This window comes from Microcebus murinus, chromosome 19 (genome assembly GCF_040939455.1).
Source record: "Microcebus murinus isolate Inina chromosome 19, M.murinus_Inina_mat1.0, whole genome shotgun sequence".
Taxonomy (NCBI): domain Eukaryota; kingdom Metazoa; phylum Chordata; class Mammalia; order Primates; family Cheirogaleidae; genus Microcebus; species Microcebus murinus.
Window position 1 is genome coordinate 2,968,670 of NC_134122.1, and position 15,324 is coordinate 2,983,993.

Here is a 15,324-nt window from a genome sequence, read left to right on the forward strand (position 1 = left end):
TAAACTCAGACTGCTTAGGTTTGAATTCCACTGTGTGATCGTAGGCAAGTTACCTAACCCCTCTGTGCCTCACTTTCCTCATCTGTAAAATGGGGAGAACAGCAGTGCCAACTGTATGAGGTCCTTAGTCCTTATGAGCATTCATCACAGTGGTGTGTGTCAAGCTTGGTCTTGGGCTACATGGATAGTCAGTCATCATAAGAGATTTATTTTATTCAGTAGACACAGGCAAGGGGACTTATGTAAATTAAGAGTAGGCATAGGCCGGATGTGGTGGCTCACGCCTGTAATCCTAGCACTCTGAGAGGCCGAAGCAGGTGGATTGCTCAAGGTCAGGAGTTCGAAACCAGCCTGAGAAAGAGCGAGACCCTGTCTCTACTATAAATAGAAAGAATTTAATTGGCCAACTAATATATATAGACAAAATTAGCTGGGCATGGTGGCGCATGCCTGTAGTCCCAGCTACTCGGGAGGCTGAGGCAGAAGGATTGCTTGAGCCCAGGAGTTTGAGGTTGCTGTGAGCTAGGCTGACTCCACGGCACTCACTCTAGCCTGGGCAACAAAGCAAGACTCTGTCTCAAAAAAAAAAAAAAAAAAAATAGTAGGCATAAAACAAGAATTTGCAGTGAGTTGTATAAAATTCTAAGAATCATAGGTTTTTTTGTAATTTCCTTGTCATTAGGCAATAATACTCCCTGGGCAGCCCACACAGGGCATCTGAGCCACATGGTGAGAAAGGCATGGCAACGCGGATGGGAGATTGGTTACATATAGGTTTGATTGATCAGATAAGTAATACATTAAGGATATAAGAGCCAAGTTCCCCACTGTTGGAGAAGAGAGTTATAGAAAGGGAAAGAGAGAAAATTAGAATGAACTCTGACATTGAAGGTGTTGGGTAAATACGCATAGCTTTTTAGATAGATAGATAGATAGATAGATAGATAGATAGATAGATAGATAGATAGATAGATAGATTTTTTTAACATGGAACACTTCATGAATTTTTGTGTTATCCTCGTACAGGGGCCATTCTGACCTCTATATCATTCCAGTTTTAGGACATGTGCTGCCAAATCAAGCACCAGAAATAAATTTTGATATATTTTAATATATGTATGTACTTATAAGGAATATGTGTGTATGTGTATATAAATGTCATATATTTGTATGCACACACATAAACACACCCACACTCACACATTTCTTAGTTCTGAGCACCTCGATCTTGGCTTCTAAATGCCATTCTCCTCCTCCTAAAAAGAACCGGAGCTCCTAGGGAAAAATGGCTGATCCCAGAGCTGGGACAGAAGTGCAAGATCTTGTTGTGCCAGAAAGTGAGGAAGTGCTCAGAGGATGAAAGAAGGCTGTCAAAAGGCCACAGAAGCCAAATTGTATGGGCCTCCCCTGGCCAAACCAGGGATAATTTAAGCATCAAAATAAGTAAGTTATAGTGATTTAGTTAATAGTATAGTTGAATGAAATGGGAAACCATATGATGAGAAGCAAGTTATTCACATAGTTTTGAAGTAGTTCCCCACAAAATGCTTACTGATTACAAAAAGGAAAAGAGTAACTTCTAATGGAGAAGCCTGGCAGTCACCCCCTTAATCAAGTGATCAAAATGAACATCATCATAATGGAACAAATCAAAATTATGCATGCCCGATAGGATGCAGTTATTGCTGAGATATGGCTGCCAAAGATGCATAATCTGAATCTAATCAGATGAAGCAAATTGAAGGACATTCTATAAGTTAACTGGCCTATACTCTTCAAAAGTGAAAAGGGGCCGGGCGCGGTGGCTCACGCCTGTAATCCTAGCTCTCTGGGAGGCCGAGGCGGGCGGATTGCTCGAGGTCGGGAGTTCAAAACCAGCCTGAGCAAGAGCGAGACCCCGTCTCTACTATAAATAGAAAGAAACTAATTGGCCAACTAATATATATAGAAAAAAAAAATTAGCCGGGCATGGTGGCGCATGCCTGTAGTCCCAGCTACTTGGGAGGCTGAGACAGAAGGATCGCTTGAGCCCAGGAGTCTGAGGTTGCTGTGAGCTAGGCTGACGCCACGGCACTCACTCTAGCCTGGGCAACAAAGCGAGACTCTGTCTCAAAAAAAAAAAAAAAAAAAAAGTGAAAAGGACATAAGAGTCAAGGCAATCTGAGGAACATTCCAGGCTGAAGGAGTCTGCAGATGATGATGCCTGAATAACTCAGGTGGCTCCCGTCTGCTGTTGATGACTTCACTGGGACAAGTGGGGACGCTGAAATGGGTCTGAGGATTAGGTGGTGGTGCGTCGGGGCTGAGTTCGAGTTTTGATGGTTGTATTGCGGTTGTGTAGGAGATTATTCGTATGAAATATGCACTGAATTATTCAGGGTGATGGGGTACCTTGTCAGCAGTTTACACCTAGGTTGGGAAAAATGCTTTGCATTATACTCTAATTTTTCTGTAAATTTTCATTAAAAAATAATGTACTCTTATGCTTATCAGCATTCTAACTGAATCTAGTGAACATGGCATAAAAGTGCCCTTAGCATTAATACATTAAAAATAAGAATATCCAGAAGAGGGGACAATTAATTTCTTGGTGAATATCTCTTAAGATATCTTTCCATTGTTGGAAAACATCCATGATGTTTGCTAATTCTGAAAGTAAAACCAAAACAATACCATGAGTACTTAAAGAGGGTTATAAAGTATAGACCGTGTATTTCAGGAAGCCAGGGAAAATTACTTAGGTTTATATGTTGATCTTTCTTGTTTGAGGAACAAATGCCTATTTTAAAATAGTTTTTATTTTTTAAGGTCAAATAAATTCACTAGGATTTAATCTGACTTTGATTCAGAGAAATAGTCTCCATCAGCTTGAGTTGTTCAGAAAGGAGGCCCAGCTTTCTCTCTGTGAGAGTGAACTCACATGTCTCCTGGTGTCTTTAAAGCACTTGCATTTTAAGGCATCTGTTGAGGAAGAAAAAAACAAAAAAACAAAAAAAAGCACTTGCAGCAAATGGCTGATTAGTCATATGATTATTTTAATGAAATTGCCTTAGGAATTGTTAGTGTACTTAGACCAAAAAAAATTAAATCATTAATTCATCATCAGTAACAGTGGTTGCTTACAAAAATGCACCGTGTCTGAGAATCTGTCCATCAACAGTGTCTGGATTTTTTAGGTCCTTTCTTTGTGGACCTCATAGCTTTTCAGAGACCTTCAGGAAAACAGTAATGCTTTATGGGGTGCCTACACACATGTAAAGTACTAGAGGAGAAAACCCCATGGTAGCCATCAGGAACTAAACACAGGGCTGGAAAGTTGGCAGTTGAGGAGGCAGTTCATGTACTCAGCTGGGTTGCATTCCAGATTCCTCCTGCAGCAGACTGGAGCTGAACCACAGGGCATCTGACCTGGCCAGCTTCCCAGACAAGATGAAAACATGAGTATGAAGAGACAGTGCAGGCCGGGCGCTGTGGCTCACGCCTGTAATCCTAGCTCTTGGGAGGCCGAGGCGGGCGGATTGCTCAAGGTCAGGAGTTCAAAACCAGCCTGAGCAAGAGCGAGACCCCGTCTCTACTATAAATAGAAAGAAATTAATTGGCCAACTGATATATATATAAAAAATTAGCCGGGCATGGTGGCGCATGCCTGTAGTCCCAGCTACCCGGGAGGCTGAGGCAGAAGGATCACTCGAGCCCAGGAGATTGAGGTTGCTATGAGCTAGGCTGACACCACGGCACTCACTCTAGCCTGGGCAACAAAGTGAGACTCTGTCTCAAAAAAAAAAAAAAAAGAGACAGTGCATTTCCTCTGCCTCTACCTGCTTCAAATGAACTTTCTTTCTCTCTTTTTTTGGAGACAGAGTCTTGCTCTGTCACCCAGGGTAAAGTGAAGTGGCATCATCATAGCTCATTGCAACCTAAAACTCCTGGGCTCAAGCAATCCTCTTGCCTCAGCCTCCTGAGTAGCTGGAACTACAGGTGGATACCACCACTCCTGGCTAATTTTTTTCTATTTTTAGTAGAGATGGAGTCTCACTTCTTGCTCAGGCTGGTCTCCAACTCCTGGGCTCAAGCAATCCTCCCACCTCGGCCTCCCAGAGTGCTAGGATTACAGGCGTGAGCCACCATGCTGGGCCATATGATCTTTCTCTTATGAGTGGATAGGAACATCTGCGTTGTTTTCAATGGTCTCTTGTTCCTATCCCTTTCTTTACTTAGCCCCATTGCCCAAGGGCCTCTTCCCCCACTGCTGCCCAGGCCCTCTTCCAAAGGCTGACAGACACCAATGTGGCCGTTGCCACTGCAGGAGCTGCTTCTGTGCTGACTTCAGGGTGCTCGCTTTGTTTATTTTCAGTCCAGTCTGTAGTCAAGCTTCTGTTGCCAGGGAGAGGGAAGGGGAACCTTTTCCCTCAATCCCAGCAGGCAGTGGATGAGGGCCACTCATGTTTCTTTCTGTCCCCCCTAGTAGAGCTATACTTGTGTGTGCATTTATTCCCTAAGTCAGGTGGGGTTTTTTTGTTTTTTTTTTTAAGTCAGGTGTTTGTAACTAGGCATAGCCTGAACAATGTAAAGGCAGACTAACCGGCTGGGCTCAAGCTGTCCTCTTGCCTCAGCCTCCTGAGTGCACCCAGTTCTGACGAGCAAGCCGGACAGACGAGCGTGGGCCTCTCTCCATCTTGATCAGGACACTCTTCTTTCCATCTTCACTTATTTCCCCAGGCAGAAAAACTCACTTTTTATGGGGAAAAAAATATTTTTTTCTGGATATTCTCCCTGTAATAGTTGGTTAAATATGCCATTGTTTGGGGGAGTGTTTGCTTTGTTTACTTTTGTGATTGTTTAGTGTGATGTTGCTATGCCTGAAGAGCTGAAACATCCCTTTCTTCAAAGAGTCAGGATGGCGGTCCTTATTGGCACATTGTCTCATTATTTCCTATTAAACGTAGGCACAGGTTCAGAAGACTAAAGACCTGCTCAATAACGTGGCCTCCGATGAAGCTAATTTAGAAGCCAAAATTGAAAAGAGAAAATTAGAATTGGAAAGAAACCGGAAGCGACTGCAGACTCTGCAGAGTGTCAGGTAGATATGAACACCTGAAGAATGTGTACAAAGACATCTTTGGAAGTTACAACAAAGACTAAGAGGATATAACATGATACTAACTCTTCAAGCATGAAAAAAGCTTTACATAAGGTTATCTCTACTTCAAAATGTGTGTGTGTTGCCTATCATAACAAGCAGACTGCTAAACTCATTCTCTTTATTGCTTTCAATGTGTCTGGAAAACTGCTTAATTCCTTGAACTGCCCTTTAAGCTTTTATAGCTTTTTGGAACTCAGAGCAAAGTAAGTAAACCCAGATGGTGAAAGTTACATGAGGCTTGGTCTCCTAAGATATTGCCGTAAATCAGATAGAAGCAGAAACATACTCCCATCCTTGGTTTGTGTAAATTTTAGAATTTATTTAGACTTTGATAATTCCTCACCACTCAGTAATTCATCTTTCTTCTTATTACACTTTGCCTCATTGGAAATACATTTCCAAGGAATATGCATGGATAATAGTGGCACAAACTACCTTCTGGGTTAGTGGAGCCTTTCAAGTGTGTCCCTCACATTTCTTAGAGCTGTTTCTTCTCTTTACTTGTTTTGTACCCTCCTTCCTTTGCTGTGTCTTTGTTTTCCTTTCCCATGTGCTGCTGTTCTTTCTCCCTTTTCATTCTCCCTTCTTTTTCTTTTTTTAATCGAGGCAGAATCGTGTTCTGTCACCCTGGCTGGAGTACAGTGGCATCGTCATAGCTCACAGCAACCTCAAACTCCTGGGCTCAAGTGATCCTTCTGCCTCAGCCTCCCAAGTAGCTGGGACTACAGGTGTTCACCACTATAGCTGGCTAATTTTTTCTTTTTTCTTTTTTTTTTTTTTTTTTTGAGACAGAGTCTCACTTTGTTGCCCAGGCTACAGTGAGTGCTGTGGCATCAGCCTCGCTCACAGCAACCTCAATCTCCTGAGCTCAAGTGATCCTCCTGCCTCAGCCTCCCGAGTAGCTGGGACTACAGGCATGCACCACCATGCCCGGCTAATTTTTTGTATATATATTTTTAGTTGGTCAATTAATTTCTTTCTATTTTTAGTAGAGATGGGGTCTCGCTCAGGCTGGTTTCAAACTCCTGACCTTGAGCAATCCGCCTGCCTTGGCCTCCCAGAGTGCTAGGATTACAGGCGTGAGCCACCGCGCCCGGCCTTTTTCTATTTTTTGTAAAGATAGGATCTCCCTCTTGCTCAGGCTGGTCTCAAACTCCTAACCTCTAGTGATCCTCCTGCCTCAGCCTCCCAGAGTGCTAGGATTACAGACATGAGCCACCATGCCCAGCCCATTTTTCTCTTTCCTGACTCCCTCCTCTTCCCGGCTAGTAATCTGCTCTGAATGTGTTTTGCCTTTTTGAGGTACTGGTCACTAGCCCTCACTCTGGCTACTGCCCTGAGACTTGTGGAAAGGCAGACCTATGGTGACAGAGGGTAACCGCAGGGAGGCATCAAAGGTGTCCTCCCAACCAAGGGAAATCAGTGTTGCCAGATAGATTTGTCCCCTTGTCCCATTCTGCCTTTAAACCATAAATTCACTTTTGTTAAGCTTCAGATCCTTTTTTTTTTTTTTTTTTTTTTTTTTTTGAGACAGAGTCTCGCTTTGTTGCCCAGGCTAGAGTGAGTGCCGTGGCGTCAGCCTAGCTCACAGCAACCTCAAACTCCTGGGCTCGAGTGATCCTTCTGCCTCAGCCTCCCGGGTAGCTGGGACTACAGGCATGCGCCACCATGCCCAGCTAATTTTTTTTTATATATATATCAGTTGGCCAATTAATTTCTTTCTATTTATAGTAGAGACGGGGTCTCGCTCTTGCTCAGGCTGGTTTTGAACTCCTGACCTTGAGCAATCTGCCCGCCTCGGCCTCCCAAGAGCTAGGATTACAGGCGTGAGCCACAGCGCCCGGCCCAGATCCTTTTAATAGAAAAATTTTTGTTTTGCCCCAGTTCAAAAGATTATAAATTATTTTTTAGTTCATTTTTTTTATTTTTGAAGGAGCAGAATTTTCTCTTTAAGATCATTAAGAAGGAAAAAAAGTAAAATTCAGCAAATCAGTTGAAACAAGTTTTTATGTCATGGTTTTTATTTTTTAACTTTATATTATTTAAAAACAGCTTTAATTTGTAGCAACCTATGTTTCCCTTTTTAGAGAACTGATAGAATATCAAGACAGTGGACTATTATACCTAAGAAAATGTATATATGTAATTTATCAATTTTGAGAGAAGTATATGGTATATGATTATTTTTGAACTCTACTGAAATCTATTATATACTGAAGTTAAAAAAAAGACTACAAAACTTTATGGCAGGCACGGTGCAGTGGCTCACACCTGTAATCCTAGCACTCTGGGAGGCCAAGGCGGGCGGATTGCTCAAGATCAGGAGTTCGAGATCAGCCTGAGAAAGAGCGAGACCCCATACTAAAATATAGAAATAAATTAATTGGCCAACTAAAAAAATATACAGAAAAAATGAGCCGGGCATGGTGGCACATGGCTGTAGTCCCAGCTACTCGAGAGGCTGAGGCAGGAGGATTGCTTGAGCCCAGGAGTTTGAGGTTGCTGTGAGCTAGATGCCACGGCACTCTAGCCCAGGCAACAAAGTGAGACTCTGTCTCAAAAATAAATAAATAAATAAACTTTATGGCAATATATTTAATTTTTGTTTAAAAATGCATTCTTATCTGTACCTATACATAGAAAAGTCTGGAAAGATATATGTCATATATTAAGTGCTTATACCTAGTGATGGAATTATGAATAATTTTTTCATCATTGTTTATACTTTCAGGATTATTTCAAGTTTTTACAAAGAACACATCTTATTTATGATTTAAAAGAAGTATGTTTGTCTTGGTGGGCAGGAGGAGAAGAGGGCAATTAGTGTTAACTAGTTACAAGAGTGAGGAATTGTGTCTAATTAAAGATTTCCAAAGAAAGCCATGATGGAGTCTGGAGTTCTCAATATGAATTTCAAAATACTGTGTGTTTAACCTTTCACTTTTTATTTTATTTGCTTGCTTTAGGCCAGCCTTTATGGATGAGTATGAGAAGATTGAAGAAGAATTGCAGAAGCAGTATGACATTTATCTAGAGAAATTTCGAAATTTGACTTACCTGGAACAACAACTTGAGGACCATCACAGGATGGAGCAGGAGAGGTTTGAGGTGAGTGTTTAGCCTATTCTATGCAGACCATTCTTTCAGTTTATAAATATCCTGAAAAAAAATACCAGTAAATGTATTTTCTCCCTGGTCAGTCTGAAGATTGCTTGTGTAATTCTTTTGTTTTGCTGGCAATGTAGCCTGGATTCCAGGGTTATCAAATCTTTTTCTTTTTTTGAGGGGACAGGGTCTCACTCTGTTGCCCAAGCTAGAGTGCAGTGATATCATCATAGCTCCATATGCCTGGCTGTATTGTAGAGAAAAAAAAAAAAATAATAACTCCCTGCAACCTCAAACTCCTGGGTTCAAGAGATCCTCCTGCCCTAGCCTCCTAAATAGCTGAGACTATAGGCATATGCCACCATGCCTGGCTAATTTCTCTTATTATTTTGTAGAAATGGTGTCTCGCTATATTGTCCAGGCTGGTCTCAAACTTCTAGGCTCAAATGATCCTTCTGCCTCAGCTTCCCAAAGCATTGGGATTACAGGTGTGATCCATGGTGCCCAGCCTCAACTCTTTGATGTTATGTTTTCATCAGGATTTAGTCAATTAGTAGTACAGACAGGGCAACATGTGACCTGTGCTTACTTCCATGCTCTGCTGTTACTGTCCTGAAATTTGTAATCATTTTAAAGTGCATTTTATTTTGCATTGATCCCCACAAATTATGTAAATGGTCTTGAATACAGATCTAAAAACTTGCTTGGTCAGTTCATGTAAAGATTTTCAAGCCTTAGTTGATTGAATCATAAACTAGCTCATTGGAGACTGCTCTGTGAAGAGGAGTAGCAGGCTATTGATCGTGGGAAACACGTATAACCCAGAACTTGACCAGCTCTTTTGCGGTTCCTGTCATCCTAGTAGGTAAGGCCATTTAGGGAAGAGAATTTGAGATCCCAGCGTGAGTTCACAAATGTGGAATTTAGAACAAAGGAAATTGGACCAAGTTACAATCATTTTTTGAATTGACCTTGTCTCTTGGGATATTTCTGCTTAACCTAAGAATGGTCATTTAGAATCTGTGTTCATGACGAAATTGGTCTACATTCTCCCTTTCTCACACTGTCCTTGACAGCTTTCGGTATTGAGGCTGTGCTGGTCACTCTCATCTGTGTGTTCGAATAAGGCAGGGCTATTTTCTTGTCCAGGAGGGCTGACTGGGAATAACCAATGCATTCGTATAGGCACACGTCATCTTGAGAGTAACTTGTCACTAGCATTACTCTGTCGCAGAGAGGCAGGCCATGGAGAAATAGGGTATAGGACAGGCACATTTTTAGGGCAACAGGAAGAGCCTGGATTTTAGAACATTTTAAACATTGGGTACCTGGGAAGGACAGTAAAGGGCCAGTGAAAAGAAGCTTTGACCGTTTTGTTGTATCATCTGGGGCCACCCTGGGTTCAGAGAACATAGTGAAGAATATGGCTCAGGATGGCTCGTAGGTGCCCGAGTGAGTCACTGCTGAGGATGTGCCTTTCCTAACCTGCCTTCAGCAGATATTTCTCCTCCTTTCCCCTCACTCAGTCCTACTCTCTCTCCTTAATACCTGTTCCCTTGAGATATCCCATGCCTGAAACACAGTGATTTCTTTTCTTTTTTTTGAGACAGAGTCTCACTTTGTTGCCCAGGCTAGAGTGCTATGGCATCAGCCTAGCTAACAGCAACCTCAAACTCCTGGGCTCAAGCAATCCTCCTGCCTCAACCTCCCAAGTAGCTGGGACTACAGGCATGCTCCACCATGCCCGGCTAATTTTTTCTATATATTTTTAATTGGCCAATTAATGTCTTTCTATTTATAGTAGAGATGGGGTCTCACTCTTGCTTAGGCTGGTTTTGAACTCCTGACCTTGAGTGATCCACCCGCCTCGGCCTTCCAGAGTGCTAGGATTACAGGCGTGAGCCACTGGGCCCAGCCGATTTCTTTTTAATTTTTAGAAGGACAACACAATGAGAGAGGAAAGCTGATTTCCATTCCCATTCTCCCTCTTGACAATAACCAGGGCCGCATTTTATAAGTGTTAACCTCCTTCCTGCCCCGTCCCAGGAAGTAAGACTAGTTTTTCTTTCTTTCTCTTCTCATCGACCTGCCCCACACCATTTGGCATCTTTCAAGACTGGAATTTGAAGGCAGTACAGGGCAAAAAAATTATAAAATCCATGCTTTCCTCTTTTGAGAGCAAGAGGTCTGTCCCTGTCCCAAAGTTAGGTGCATCTGCTCTTTGTCCACAATTGTCTCGGCACACACAATGGGCATTTAGCTGTGTCATTTGGTTCTCCTCAGAGGCAGAGAAGTGTCACAGAGCCGCTGGTGACCTCAAAGAGAAAGGGTGCCAAGTTTGTGGACCCTAGAGCTGCTTAAGCAGTGTTAGTTCTCGTCCCCTTCCTTGAGGTTGGATCTTTTCTTGTTCTGTATTACAAACATAGTAGCACTTACACAGTGGTGAAGAGTAGAAATGGTCCACAAAAGGATCATCTCTTTTGAATCTTTTTACTTTTCCACAGGAAGCTGAAAATACTCTCCGTCTGATGCAGAACAAGCTAAAGGAAGAAGAAAAGCGACTACTCAAGAGTGGAAGTAAGGCCGTACTTTGTAGACAGTGTCCATTCTGGACAAGCATTTTTAGCCTTGAAAATTTTACATATTTTTTAAAAATATTTATATTCTTTTCTTCTTTTGAGACAGAGTCTCACTCTGTTTTACCCAAGCTAGTGTATTGCAGCATCTGTCTATTTCACAGCAGCCTCAAACCCCTGGGCTCAGGAGATCCTCCTGCTTTAGCCTCCCAAGTAGCTGGGACTGCAGGCACACACCACCATGCCTGGTGAATTTTTTCTATTTTTAGTAAAGACACGGTCTTGCTCTTCTTGCTCAGCCTGGTCTCAAACTCCTGAGCTCGAGCAGTCCTCTCACCTCGGCCTCCCAGAGTGCTAGGATTACAGGCGTGAGCCACTGCGTCCGGACAGCCATACTTAATTTTAATACGCCAATAACAACTCAGTATCAGCATGCATTGATGTCTTAGTCTGTTTTGTGCTGCTATAATAATACCTGAGACTGAGTAATTATATATTTTACATGTATATCATATATATAATGTTATCCCTCAGTATCTGGGGGGTATTGGTACCAGGACCCCCTGCAGATACCAAAATCCCCAGATGTTCAAGTCCTTTATATAAAATGCATAGTATTTGCATATATCTGTGCATATCTTCTCATATACTTTATTATTTTTGCTCCCCCTTCCCATATACCTTAAATCATCTGTAGACTACATAAAATACTTAATACAGTGCCTACACATTGCTTCATTCACGTGGATTCGACATAGTACTTGGCATGAGGCAAATTCTAATTTTGCTTTTTGGAACTTTGTGGAATTTTTTTGTTTTGTGAATATTTTTGATCCATGGTTGGCTGAATCCATGGATGTGGAATCCACAAATACAGAAAGGGCTGACTGTGTGTATATATACACATATATACAATATGTGTGTATTATATAATGTTAATATTAGATTATTATTATAAACAGAAACTTATTGGGTCATGGTTCTGGAGGCTGGCAAGTCCAGGATCAAGGAGCTGCCATCTAGCAAGGGCCTTCCTGCTGTGCCGTTCCATGGCACAGGGCAAAGAGAGGGTGAGAGAGAGCTTAACATGGAACTTGCAGCCTCAGGCCCTTTTATAATCAGCATCAACTCATTCGTGAGGGCTCCACCCTCTGACCTAAGGCCTCCCTTTAGGCCCCACATCCCAATACTGTTGTACTGGGGATTACGTTTCCAGCACATTTTGGGGGAGACACATTCATACCATAGCCATTAACTTTAGCTTACCTGCTCAGTTCTTAGTCTGTATTGGTTTGAGCTGTCAGAAAAAAATCTCATTAAGCCTGAGAGATATGTATTTCATTTTAACATTCATTGTATCATTTGATTTGCATTGCATGGGGTAAGGATTTAATGTCATAATTATCCTGGGTGAAGTAAAAAGTGAACTAAGCTGAATAGTGATTTCATTTTGTAGTTATTAATTTATGTTAATACTTAATCGTATTATCTGTAAAGACTTTTGGAAATAGTGGTTTTCAAATTAATTGTGTTGAAGCCCTTGAAGGATGCTATTATGGCCTCTCCAGCTCCCAGGTTTGCCCCCTCTGTACTATAGAGCACAGCTCTTCTCTCCAGGGCTAAAGAGAGCAGAAACTGAACCATCCCTCAGCACTCAGCCAGAGTTAGCTACCATTCCATCCCTCTTATAGCAGGGGCAAAGCAAAGTCTCTTTTTTTTAGAGATAGGCCCTTGCTTTGTCACCTTGGCTGGAGTACAGTGGCACAATAGTAGCTCACTGTAACCTTCAACTCCGGGGCTCATGCAATCCTCCTGCCTTGGCCTCCCAAAGTACTGAGTTATGTAGGCGTGAGCCACCATGCCTGGCCTTGGTAGACTAACGATTACTATACTTCCACACTAACTTCTGAGTCAGTAATCAGCATAGCAACTGCAGACTCCTCCAATTCCATTTCCCTAAAACCTGCAGGCTCCCTGGGTGCAGATATGTCAGATGCCAGGCAGTGAAACCCCCTACCCCCAAACCTCCAACACTTTGGAAACTCTCTTTCTGTAAGTTCCCTTTAGGAAGTATTCTACCTGCAGGCACAAGACTCAAAAAAAGTATTTAAGAAATGAATATAGGCTGGGAGTGGTGGCTCACACCTGTAATCCCAGCACTTTGGGAGGCTGAGGCAGGAGGATCACTTGAGCCCAGGAGTTTGAGGCTGCAGTGAGCTATGATCATGCCACTGCACTCCAGCCTGTGTGACAGAGCAAAACCTTGTCTCCAAAAAAGAAAAGAAAGAAAATAAAAATTAATATAAAGAGCTGTTGTGCTGAAAACAACCTTTTAAAATATATATCTTTATGATGGGATATATATCTTTATGATGAAATTTTTTTGCAGATTATGATAGTGTTTTTTTTGTTTTTTTTTATTAGAGACGGGGTCTCGCTCTTGCTCAGGCTGGGTTTGAACTCCTGACCTCGAGCAATCCACCCGCCTCGGCCTCCCAGAGAGCTAGGATTACAGGCGTGAGCCACCGCGCCCGGCCATGATAGTGTTTTTAACTAATACATTTGACCAACTTTTTTCTTGCTTTGGAGAATTGATTTTAAAAAAAAACACTGCCTATCATTGTCTGCATTAACTCTTCACTAAGTATCTACAGGCAAATCCAGAGTCTCATAAAACCTAATGCATCAAAAGAAAGAAAGTAAAGAAAGAAAGTCTATGTAAAAGACTTTTGTGTGCAAGCCTTGCTGGACAGAAGCTGTTTTAGTTGTAATGACAGAGCCACTCTTTTGTTTGTCAACTTATGTTCCTGCCAGGTAACGATGGCTCAGACATAGACATCCAGGAGGATGATGAATCCGACAGTGAATTGGAAGAGAGGCGACTGTCCAAGCCACGGACAGCCATGGAAGTACTCATGCAAGGTACCACATCTTCTTTCATTCACCCTCCTCCTGTGCCCTGCTCTCAGAACAGCATGGCCAGAACTGGGTCAGGGCTGCTTAGTATTAAGGGTCACAGGCACACTGTGAATGGCCCTTGGGAGCACTTCTTCCTTCAGGTTTATCCTGCCCTGTTTTTTTTTTTTTTTTTGAGACAGAGTCTGTCTTTGTTGCCCAAGCTAGAGTGAGTGCCATGGCGTCAGCCTAATTTGTAGCAACCTCAATCTCCTGGGCTCAAGCAATCCTCCTGCCTCAGCCTCCTGAGTAGCTGGGACTACAGGCATGCGCCACCATGCCCAGCTAATATTTTTTGTATATATATTTTTAGTTGGTCAATTAATTTTTAGTAGAGATGGGGTCTCACTCTTGCTCAGGCTGGTCTCGAACTCCTCACCTTGAGCTATCCACCTGCCTCGGCCTCCCAGAGTGCTAGGATTATAGGCATGAACCACCGTGCCCTCCTCTGCCCTGTTATTGATCAGGATTTGGTCCTTATACTGCTCAGTGGTCATCTTTGCTGCTAATACTCTCACCTGTGATCCTGAGAGTAGCTGATTCATACTTGTGGTTTGGTGCTTCTCACAGAGGCCATGGGAACACATTGCCTCTGCAACTGAGCTATATATCTAACCCTTTTTGGGTCCTAAACTGATTTCAGTGCAATTATATTCCTTATGCCCAAGAATTAATGCACGAAGAAGAGACTTTTGTGAGCATCTCTGCCTTAAAAAATATATTTTTGTAATTTCTTTCTCATTGCAAAAGATTCAAGCAACAAGGCCAAGTGCAGTGGCTCACCTTCAGTCCCAGCTACTTGGGAGGCTGAGGCAGAAGGATCGCTTGAGTCCAGGAGTTCAGGGCTGTAGTGTGTTATAATCACACCTGTGAACAGTTACTGGACTCCAGCCTGGGCAACATGGCGAGACCCCATCCATTAAAAAAAAACAAAAAAGACTCAAACAACAAAGTTTGTGGAGCAAACGCAAATGCCCTCTGGGGTCTTCCTCATGTCCCAATCCCACCCTAGAGCAGTCACGGCTAGTACCTGGGAGAGAGGGTCTCCTTACAAATTGCCTTTCTGTATATATACATATGCATACACACATGCATGCACATGCATACACATACATACCTACACACATACAATCAAACATAGATACAAAGATCACCTAAGAAAATTTTAATCTAAATGGAACAAGACTATACATATGGTTCTGCAACTTGCTTCTTTTTTTTTAAATTACTTACAGTGGAACTCTTCTCATGTCAGTAAAGTATAGTTCTGCTTCATTCTTTTTAATGGCTATATCATATTCCATAGAATGACTATACCCATAATTTACTTGGGCATTCTCACATGGATATTTATTTCCACTCTTTCCCTCGTATATACATCTCCCGCATATCTGCAAATGTTTCTTTAGGTTTCATCATTAAAAGTAGAATTCTAGGCCGGGCACTGTGGCTCACGCCTGTAATCCTAGCTCTTGGGAGGCCGAGGCGGGCGGATTGCTCAAAGTCAGGAGTTCGAAACCAGCCTGAGCAAGAGCGAGACCCCGT

At 42.4% G+C, this 15,324-nt stretch overlaps 1 protein-coding gene and 1 non-coding gene across 3 annotated transcripts in view; one reads left to right on the top strand and one right to left on the bottom strand.

The window, feature by feature from the left end:
- CLUAP1 (clusterin associated protein 1) overlaps positions 1-15,324 on the top strand; it is a 32,733-nt gene that overhangs the window by 10,955 nt on the left and 6,454 nt on the right. For both annotated transcript variants that reach the window (XM_075995026.1, XM_075995027.1), the window contains exons 7-10: positions 4,947-5,080; positions 8,110-8,251; positions 10,753-10,825; positions 13,639-13,746. In XM_075995026.1, the coding sequence (XP_075851141.1) occupies positions 4,947-5,080; positions 8,110-8,251; positions 10,753-10,825; positions 13,639-13,746 (457 nt within the window). The remainder of the gene's footprint in view (positions 1-4,946; positions 5,081-8,109; positions 8,252-10,752; positions 10,826-13,638; positions 13,747-15,324) is intronic.
- On the bottom strand, positions 982-1,085 carry LOC142862481 (U6 spliceosomal RNA). Its single transcript, XR_012913572.1, has one exon. It is a non-coding gene; the product is annotated as a U6 spliceosomal RNA (small nuclear RNA).